This window comes from Phaethon lepturus, unplaced genomic scaffold (assembly GCF_000687285.1).
Source record: "Phaethon lepturus isolate BGI_N335 unplaced genomic scaffold, ASM68728v1 scaffold4165, whole genome shotgun sequence".
NCBI classification, from domain to species: domain Eukaryota; kingdom Metazoa; phylum Chordata; class Aves; order Phaethontiformes; family Phaethontidae; genus Phaethon; species Phaethon lepturus.
Genome location: NW_010542534.1, coordinates 1034 through 11798, shown reverse-complemented (window position 1 = coordinate 11798; position 10765 = coordinate 1034). Strand labels below are relative to the sequence as shown.

Here is a 10765-nt window from a genome sequence, read left to right as displayed (position 1 = left end):
AGGGAAAGAACAGAAGCACAAAACCACAATTCCATTTATTTTGAAGTGTTGGACACACTACACTACTACCAGCATTTGAAACCTCTATACAGTGCACGTAAACAAGTGATGTCTAAAAGAATCAGCACAGATGTTTCATTTTTGCCGGAAAGTACTTAATCCATAAAAGCAATGCAGCCTTTACAATAGCCAGCATAACAAAATATAAAATGAGTTGTCTGAAGATATAGGTTTGTCACAGCAGCCATACAATTTCTCCTGAAAACAAAAAAATTACAGAACAGTTGAAACTGTATACAGCACCACTCTTCCATTTTTAGATGGTTTCTTGAATATAAGCGTATTAGTGAAAGTTACAGTACCTTAGAATAACAGCAAAGACAAGTTTTTAAAGAATTTCCATGAATAACCAATGATACATTTTACAATGAATCAGTTACACACCTCATCATTTTGCAATGACAGAAAAAAAGCTTTATAAACCCCAAAGTAAAAGTTCCCTTAGCGTGTTGAGTAAAGTGTTTTAGATAAGTCAAACAAAATTATTCTCTTTTATCACTTGTAAAAAAAATAAGAACTGTTGCCATTCCACTAAGCAGCCTTGCTTTTTCTGATTTCATTGGCCTAGCCACAAAGGCCAAGTCTTCACTACCCACTCATTGTACTACTCATTTTACCATACCTAGAAATACAAACTATACCATTAGTAAAGCTTACCCTGATTATGTTGGGTTTTATGGAAATCATAATCTTCTGGATGAATTTGTGTGTGAAACACTGGAGTACATATTTCATCTTCTTTAGCATGGGAGGGATCTGCAAGGAAGTTTTTCAGTAAAATTTAATTGAAATGTCTTTAAAAAAGATCTAGTTTCATGGGTATCATATTAACAATATCTCACACATGAAGGATAAAGAAATTTACTTGGATAAATTACATGACCACCACATTTCTCAAGAAATAAAGGAGGCGGAAAAGTATAAATTGTGTCTCATGAATAATTATGAAAATTCAAGATAAAGATCAAGCTGGAGGAAAAATACAAATCTAAACTATGCAGAGTTTTGTGAGTATGGTACACCAGAATCCATATGATGCTCATGATCTCTACAGCAAGGAGTTATCTTTGAAATAAAAGAGGAGTTGAAGCATGGAGTTTATTAACAACCGTATAGTCTTGCTTGCCTACTGTTTCTTTTTACTGTATCCTGACATCTACTGGAGACTTTATAAATATCATCCATATCAAATTCTGTGTTCATACCTTAATAACCCAAACTTTAGCATAGAAATAAAAGCAAGTTACCTTGTAATAATAAGTTTTGTTGAAATGTTTGAACCACACATTGCTACCATTATTATGCACATAATTCCAACATTAAAGATGAGATTTTTGCTCAGCAATAAGCATTCACACCTCAAATTCTTGTTCTCTCCCCAACAAGAAAAAAGATAGGATGCACCACAATTCTGTTTCCTTACAACCAAGGTATACAGATGAAGGACAGCATGCAAAATGTGCATGTGATTGTCACATGTCTGAGAACTCCAGCATGGAGACAAAGTATTCAAACAGCAAATTTTTTAAAACCACTCTGGAGCAGTTTTGACATGGTATATTCTTGACAAAGTCAGTCTGGTTTTGTTCCCCCTGCCCTTCCCAATAAAGATGTTGTGAGCAGAATGTCTACAGTTTGTTCCAGTGTCTGTCCCAGGAAGAGTCTAGACACAGAAAGACAAAGGACATTTTAAGACACCAAATATTTTCTTTTTCCAGGTCACTGCAAGCATGCACATCCTCTGTGCATTCTTGAAGAAAACTACCAATAGTTCAGACTGTACATCAACCACTTGTTTTACAACTCAAATAGAATTGTGTCCTTCTGACTCCAAGTAGAGAAAGCATTTCTAAATAGTTTAACTTTTCTTTCTCTATTCTACCTATAGATTTACATTATTGATATTCACTGTAATTTTCACCAGACTCAGTCTTTTTTTGTTATGTACCACATTCCACACTTCTCTGTATCATTAACCATTTTTTTACCTTTCCTCTTAAAGAACTCAATCCTTCATTAATCATTTGTCTGCTTTTAATGCAGCTATAGAATTTGGTGTTTTAAATGCTACTTAACATGGAAGTGACTTTTACTAAAAGACTAAAATGCAAATGTTTATTCTTATCAGTGTGTTCATTTCCACTTTGAATACTTTTGTCTTCATTGTCATATCATAATGAAACTCAGAAATTATCTTATCAGACTTCCTGGTCTTTTCCTGAGAATAGTCTGCTAGCATGTCTTTAACATTGTTTCACTTTTTTAAACTTTTCTTCCCTAGAATTCTCAGGAAAAAAACCAATTAAAAAAAAAAACTAAGTTCATGTTTCATATTCACATCTTTTCCTTAGAATCACACTAAATTATTTGATGATCCCTTTTACTCAAATTCTCTCTCATGTTCAGAATCTTATATTTTTAGAAGGGAATTAAATGTAACAAAATCAGTATCAAATTTAGTGTAAGTAAGTGACCCATACTCTCTTTTGGACCATGTTCCAAGACGTAGGCTGCGCATGCATCTTCCTCTTCCAACATACAACTCAGTAGTTAATATCACAATTTGGTCCCATTCTTTTGGTACTTCTGTTGTTAATTCCTAAAAAGGCTCAGGATTTCACTCCTCCTGGACCTGTCATATTATGAGATCCTTACCATGGCATTTCCATTACTTCCTTCTCTGTCTCCCACTGCCACTTGAAAATTTTCTCCAAGATACATGTGTGGCAGGGCCCACAGCCCTAGAGCTTCTAAGTAACATTTTTAGGCCTAATATTTTTTAACTGCCTGCCCTTGCTACACTAAGTACTCCAGCCTGGCGAACTCAAAGACCACCAGTAACAACACATCAGTAACTTCATCATCTTGTTTGTTTACCAAAGCAATTTTGAATTCCTCGGTTATTGCCCATATGTTCCAAAATGGTAGACATACAGGTTTTTCAGCAGGTTTCCACTCTTTGTTTACCCTATACCTGCTATCATTACTTTAATTTAGCAGTGTTATCAGTCATGCATCCTTCCTGAAATCATCTGCGTTTGCCATCAACTTGAAAAATGCAAGCTTTATTTATCCTGGATTTCTATCCTTCTAGAATAGCCAGTTCTTTGAAAAAAATGCAGTTTCCATAAACAAAATTAATGCTAAAGTACAACTTCTATGTTTGTGATAATGCAAAAATTATTTCAGCTAATTTTTCAAATATTCCATTGAGGTACTTTTACATGCAAATATTATTTTACTGTAAAGGTTTGAAAGCTTTATTTTTATAGTATCCAACAAAAATATGAATATTAATCAAAATACAGGATAATTATATAAGCGTATCTACTCCTCTTTCTTACTTACCAGCTGTAACCTGCCATGATGATATCAAAGCTAAAAAAAGTTTTGTGTTTTCTATCTCGTCATGGCTTCCAGTGGTTCTGATAGACTATTCAAAAGAAACAAAGCATAAATATACAGATACATGCATATATTTAAAGTAAAATATGTTGTCTGCTTATCAGGTCTAATGAACTTCAGACCCTATTAAAAATTCCCTGTTCACTGGCAACATTTATTTACCACTTTATTTTCTTCTGGAGGCTATCTGAACATCTCCTAAAGTTATGATAAAGGTACAGTGGAACTTTAAATCCTCTGTTATATATCGTCTCTTACATGGAGACACATTTCACCAGACAAGGAAGTTCTGTAATGTACATATGGCTCTGAATCCAAATCCATTGAAATTACAAGATGCAGTCAAACCAACTGCAGTCATGCCTTTTTAGCAACTGACATTTGTATTCATGTAAGTTATATAATACTTAACCTCAGAGGAAATAATAACTCTCATGTTTCAAGGCTTAGAGAGACATTTAACAGCTAGAGACCAGGACAGGAATAACGTGAAGGAATTTGTATTGTAGCATGTACATGTAGCATTCCTATTCCTTCTTCAGGGGGCATCTCTAATTTCTTCAATAATAGACAGTACTGAAATAGATGGGCCTAAGAAGGATCACACTAGAGCAGAATAAATGCTTCTAGGTCTGGGTTCACAGACATTACCTCCTGTCTCGCCTTATTCCTGCAAGTAGCAAGCTCAAGCATAAGACTATGCCAGTAAACCACACCTAGACTGCTATGTATTTGGCTATTGGTCACATCAATTTTTAAGGACCATGGCCTTCTTTCCAAGCCTGCCTAGTCCTATTAAAACCTATTCAGTTACTTTTTTAAGATCCATTTCTTCATTTTAATTAGCCAACTGTGAGCTATTTAATAAAACAATGCATCTGTGAAATATGATAATTCTGTAAGACAGTACTCTAAAATACACTATTTACAAAATAAGCAGAACACTTTTAACCTGAAGTTCTTCCCAGAGCTTTGCCCTCATCTCTTTGCCTTGTTTTTTAATTGCTCTCTCCTTAAAATGTTTTTTTGCCAGTATTATGTCAAGTTTGTTCATTTTCTTTATAGCTGCTTGAATCTGAGGATCTACCTCTGTTTCTTCAGAATATTTCAAGTTGGAAGAGTTTGCTGTAGAATATATTTAAGATAAATGTTAGCTTGAAGCATTTCAATTTTAAAAAAAGTCAAGCAACTAAAAAGCAGTACAAGTCATTTGGTAACAGCCATAGACAAGAGTACAATTATTCTCAAGCATATATATCATGTTAATTTCTAAACCTGTTTTACGAGGGAAAAATGTAAAAGTCTTTGTAACAGAATGCTGAATGAAACTCTGAGCTGTAGCACTTTGATATGGGTGTTTGGGGAAGAAGAGTCCCCTCATTTTGGGCAACTGTTTTGATTCAAATTTCTAATGGAAGAGTAACAATACCTCCACAGTATCAGCAAAAATCACAGAAAAAATACGCTTAAAAATCAGAAGGAATTTCTTGAGCCTGACTAGAAGAATACATGTTGAATTGTCATTCATTAAAAGGAGTAATTCTGGGGTTAAGAGAGACTGTAATATCTCTACTTTTAAATGTTATAGAAGTTTCAGTCCTGACATATCTCAGCTAAACCAGATTCACTGGTTCTAGAAAAATGTTGTTTTGAAAAATAGAAATGGTGAAACATTATGGAAACTACCATTATTTACTAGGTTTCTGTATTGTCTCTTTTCTTCCCTAAACATGCAGATTACAGTTTCTGATCACTCTTAGCCTTTCCCCTTCCTATAGCATCCTCATACTTCACACTCTTTTCTGGTCAACCTTAGCTTCCATAGCAAGAGTAGAGGAAACACTTGGAAGTCTGTGGAATAGGGACAGTGCTACAAGTTTTGGAGTCTTGCAATACTTCTTCATTTTCTGATCTTTTGAGATCAAATGCTTTACATACCCATTGATCCCAAGCATTTACTGTGATACATTGGTCTACTTTATGCCATGAAAAGAGATGAGTAACACAACAAGAGGAGAACTATAAAAATTTAACTGAACTCCAGGGAAGCCCCAGGGACAGAAGATAAAAAAAAGAGCACTTATTTCAACTGGTCTGAACCCAGCAGACAGGTTTGTACCTAAAACTACTGAGTGAAGCTTTGAAGTTGAGGTCTATCCAATTTCTGATCTGAAGAAATTAATATTATGTTAGGTGACCAGCACTGCTGCACTAGATAAAATCACCACTGGATTCTGCCTTATTAGATTGACTGAATCTATGTAAAACTCAAATACTATCCTATCAGGAAAGAAAGTTAATATCCTTTAATAAAATAATCTTTAAATAAAGAATTCATCCAACACCTCTTGAATATCACAATTCATACGCATTTTCAATTTGTAATATTTCTTCATAACAATATAATATACACACAAATACAGTATGGCACCAAACTCTCTTAGAAGCATTAATTGGGGGGGGGAGGGGAGTGGGGGTGTTTGTTGCACTATTCACTTTATACACCTGAAAAGTAATACCTGCTTTTGCATCACTTAGTTTTCCTTGGGAAGATTCACAGAATTTCAAAGTCTGTGTTTCAGTACCATCCTCTCCAGAATCTGAACTAGAGATACAACCTGAAAAACACAGGAAAAAGCCTTTTACAATAAAATAGATGTGAAATAAACTTTTAAAGATACTGTTTTAAATGTTAACTATTAAGAGACCAAAATACATTTTTGTCAGTTAGGGACCACAGAGCCTCTGCAATGGATTACGGTTTAAAAAAATTGTATGTATTAGTACACCAGGACTTGGGTTAAACACAGAAGCAGGGATCAAGGGATTTCTTTCACCCTAATTCTGTCACGAAATCTTATCTAAACTTGCAGAAGGTATCCAACCTTTCTGCTTCACATCCTGGCCTCTGCTACTCTATTTTTAAATAGACAGAAACTCTAGAAAGTTAATTTATTACCATTTACAGAATGCCTTCTGAAGCACTTGTTTTCATTAAAAAGAGATATTGCATATTTATATTTAAAGCATGGTATTAGTATTAGCATTGTTCTGTTTTAAGTACTGTAACTTAAAACCATAATATCCAATTTTTTGGACTGATGGACTATTATTAGAATCATAGAACAGTTTGGGCTGGAAGCCATCTAGTCAAACCTCCCTCCAGTGAGCAGGAACATCTTCAACTAGATCAGGTTGCTCACAGACCCATCCAATCTGACCCCAAATGCTTCCAGGGATGGGGCATCTACCACCTCTCTGGGCAACCTGTGCCAGTGTTTCACCTCCCTCAGGGTGAAAAAATTTCTTCCTTAGGTCTAGTCGAAATCTGCCCTCTTTTAATTTAAAACCATTACCCCTTGTCCTATCGCTACAGGCCCTCCTAAAAAGTCTGTCCTCATCTTTCTTATAAGCCCCCTTTAAGTACTGGAAGGCCACAATAAGGTCTCCTCGGAGCCATCTCTTCTCCAGGCTGAACAACCCCAACTCTCTCAGCCTGTCCTCATAGGAGAGGTGTTCCATCTCTATGAACATTTTGGTGGCCCTCCTCTGGACCCGCTCCAACAGGTCCATGTCTTTCAGGTGCTGGGAGCTCCAGGCCTGGATAGAGGACTCCAGGTGGGGTCTCACCAGAGCAGAGTAGAGGGGCAGAATCACCTCCCTCGACCTGCTGGCCATGCTGCTTTGGATGCAGCTCAGGATACGGTTGGACTTCTGGGCTGTGAGCACACACTGCAAGCTTACATCTAGCTTTTCATCCACCAGCATCCCCCAAGTTCTTCTCAGCAGGGCTGCTCTTGATCCCTTCATCCCCCAGCCTGTACTGATACCGGGGGCTGGCCTGACCCAGGTGCAGAACCCTACACTTGGCCTTGTGAAACCTCATGAGGTTCACATGGACCCATTCCTCGAGCTTCTCTGGGTCCCTCTGGATGGCAACCCATCTCTCAGGTGTGTCAATCACACCACTCAGCTTGGTGTCACCTGCAAATTTGCTGAGGGTGCACTCGATCCCACTATGTCATTGATGAAGACACTAAAGAGTACTTGTCCCAGCACGGACCCCTGAGGGACACCACTCATCACCAATCTCCATCTGGACATTGAGCCACTGACCACTACCCTCTGGATGCGACCGTCCAATCAGTTCCTCATCCACCCAACAGTCCACCCATCAAATCCATCTCTCCCCAATTAGGATACAAGTTTCTAACAAACGATCATGATCTCTGTGAAAAGTTTGATAAAAACACCTTATTGAAAACACTTTCTAAACATGGAACCCATGCAAATGGTTTCTCCTGCACATTTAGGCCACCACCAAGGCACAGGTTGCAACTTAGATGCCGTAAGACATACGCTGTACTGCTAATGGCAGTAACAACACATTTCTTTCAAAGATGGATTCAAAACAGCACAGAGAAGTGAAGGTATGAATTTTGACACCTCCTTCTCTTCTAGAATTTTATCTATTTGCATCTTCTTTTCCCTCCACCAGTAGAATTTCACCCAGGCCTTACAAACACAATTTTGGTTTGTAGTCATTTGGTCTAGCCACAACACAAGAAAGTGTTAGTCATTCCCACACCTGACAGCATGTTGGGATTCAATATACACTGCTGAAGAAAGAAGGTCATACCCTCCACTGTGGTTTGCTGATCTGTTCTTACTTCCTTGACATCAAATTTCTCTCTGTCATCACTTTTGTTTTCTTCTGGACAACAGTCTTGTAGACTGCCTCTTTGATGACTACCAGCCAAATTGACAGGTGAATCAACCTTGAAATGCAAATTAATTACTGCCATAAAGAGAGAAATCTTTGGGGAGAAGAAAAGAGATAATCACATACTATCACAAAGGCTAACAACGATTCTATATAAGGCTACAGAGTACTTCTGAAACAAAAGAATCATTTTCAGATCTGATACAGTTGTTTCTTAGATATCACATTGATTCTCAAACTCATCATTCCACAGATTTCCACATTTGGGATTGCCAGGTTAGGAAATTATTCCCAATGTTTATGCCATTTCTGCGGCAGCAGAGGGTACAGCCAACCCATCTGTGTGCGCAACATCCATTTCCTGACACTCCGGATGCTCTGCACCAGGTAGCATCCCAATCTCTTGCTCATACTACAGAGTTTTTCATAGTCTTTGAAGGGCTGAAAAGCTTATGCTTAATTCATCAGTCTCAGGAGACAGCAACGTTCATGCAATAGCCTATGATGTTTAAGTCAGAACTTGGATTCAGAGTTATCTGATGATAACCTTAGTACCTGTGAACCTATAAAAAAATATTTTAATACTTCTGTGAAGCATCTAGGTATGATCCCACTCTACAGACAGGTGAACAGAGGTACAATACAATAGTATTAATCCAAGTAAATCAATCTAAATCTCTAATTCCCAAATCCCAGTTCCTACATCCCAACAACCGTATCACATATCCCATTCCCAAAATTAAGTTAATCCCTAATATTAATTTTCTCAGAGGATGGATGAACACCTACTTCTGACAGACTTTGTTGAATCCCTGGAGCTGACATTTCTTGGAATACTATAACTTTATTTTTTTTAAACTTGATTCAAACATATCCTGAGAGCACCTTGTAGTCAAAAATTCAACTTGTGAGGATTGCTCAAATGCTTTCTTTTAATAAGCAAAATAATTTTTATTCCAAATTAAATTTAAAAGCACAAATGGGATGGAAGTGAAATTATGCATACCCTGGCTCATGCATTAACAACCTATAGCTGTGCATATACACATTATTGCCAGAATTCCAAATGTTTTTCCTTAATATAGAATTTATTTAATAATCTGATTAAATATAAAGAGGAAGACACCAAGTTTTCCAGGTTGTAGTGCCGAACAGAGTGGCAAATATAAAAGTAACATATATTCAGAAAAATTAAATTAAACATCATTCCATGCATGCACAAGAAGCAGCTCACATTAATGAACTTTCACATAACCCCTTAGCACACCTACAGAGTCCAGAGCTCTAGATGAAGCTAAAAAAGCAGAATCTTATTTCTTTGGCATTCTACTAAGAAGAATTAGGCACAGAGTTTCTAACCTGCTGAAGGTGAAAAGAATTACCTTTGGCAAACGTGGCTCTGGTGTTAATAACTCCATAGAAGTATTTAAAGATCTATAATTAGGATAAACTCTTGAGCTAGATGCAGGCCTTGAAATTTTATCCAAGCTCCCCCTTGTAATATCCATCGTGACCTAAAATTGGAAAAAAAACAAAACCAACCTTCCAAACTATCAGTTTCATAATAAAGCAATACAAGCCCAATAATAGTTCAGATGTAGATTGAACAAGTTTCAAATCCTTTCTAATGATTCAATATTGAAAGGTCTTTCCTGCATGAACTAGCTTGTCACTCAAGCTAGTTTAATATATGTACAAATATATACATATCATCCAGCCACCCAAAGTATTCAAATGTGCTGATTGTCAAAGAAACTTGAAATGGCTTAAGTCTTAAAAGTAATCTCACAACACAGGAAATGTCATGGCTCTTTTTTCCCCCCCCTTTTTTTAAAAACATGGGACTGGCAAAGACAGCATCAACAAAAGAATGAGAGTATTTTATAGACATCTTGAACATATCAAATAAAGCAGCCAAAAACTTTTTGTATCGACAGCATCAACAAAAGAATGAGAGTATTTTACAGACATCTTGAATATATCAAATAAAGCAGCCAAAAGCTTTTTGTATTACAGCATCAACAAAAGAATGAGAGTATTTTACAGACATCTTGAATATATCAAATAAAGCAGCCAAAAGCTTTTTGTATTCAGGGCAAAGACAGCATCAACAAAAGAATGAGAGTATTTTATAGACATCTTGAACATATCAAATAAAGCAGCCAAAAACTTTTTGTATCCAGTAGTTCTAAATGAGGGGGCAGGTCCCAACTCCAAACAATCACATTCCCAGTCCCAATTCAATTTTGAGTGTAAACAACAGAAATACATGATTCTCTGTAAAAACTGCATGAATCCACAGGAATTAGATATGAGTGTGTGACACGCACCGGTAATTTTCAGAAGGTCCAAGTGAATACAACTCTACTTCAGTACAAGGAACAGAACAAATCGAGTCACACCTACACGTGTAACGTGACACGGTATGGAGGAGTGGGCAGAGAAGAAAAAGAGCAGTTTATATTCATTCATTCCAACTCATGAATCTCAGGCTCTTTCACTGGGGAGGCCCCTTCACACCAGTTACCACTTCCAATGCGGAGAGGCCCCAAAACGGGCTCCGAGCGGCCGCCACCC

General features: G+C 36.9%; 1 protein-coding gene across 1 annotated transcript in view; it reads right to left on the bottom strand.

Annotated features, from left to right (window-relative positions):
• FSIP1 (fibrous sheath interacting protein 1) overlaps window positions 1-9696 on the bottom strand; it is an 81905-nt gene extending 72209 nt beyond the window's left edge. The window contains exons 1-6 of the mRNA XM_010288050.1: window positions 9571-9696; window positions 8054-8243; window positions 5985-6083; window positions 4418-4590; window positions 3409-3493; window positions 718-816 (exon numbers count right to left, since the gene is read on the bottom strand). Of these exons, the coding sequence (XP_010286352.1) occupies window positions 718-816; window positions 3409-3493; window positions 4418-4590; window positions 5985-6083; window positions 8054-8243; window positions 9571-9696 (772 nt within the window). The remainder of the gene's footprint in view (window positions 1-717; window positions 817-3408; window positions 3494-4417; window positions 4591-5984; window positions 6084-8053; window positions 8244-9570) is intronic.
• Window positions 9697-10765: the final 1069 nt, after the last annotated feature.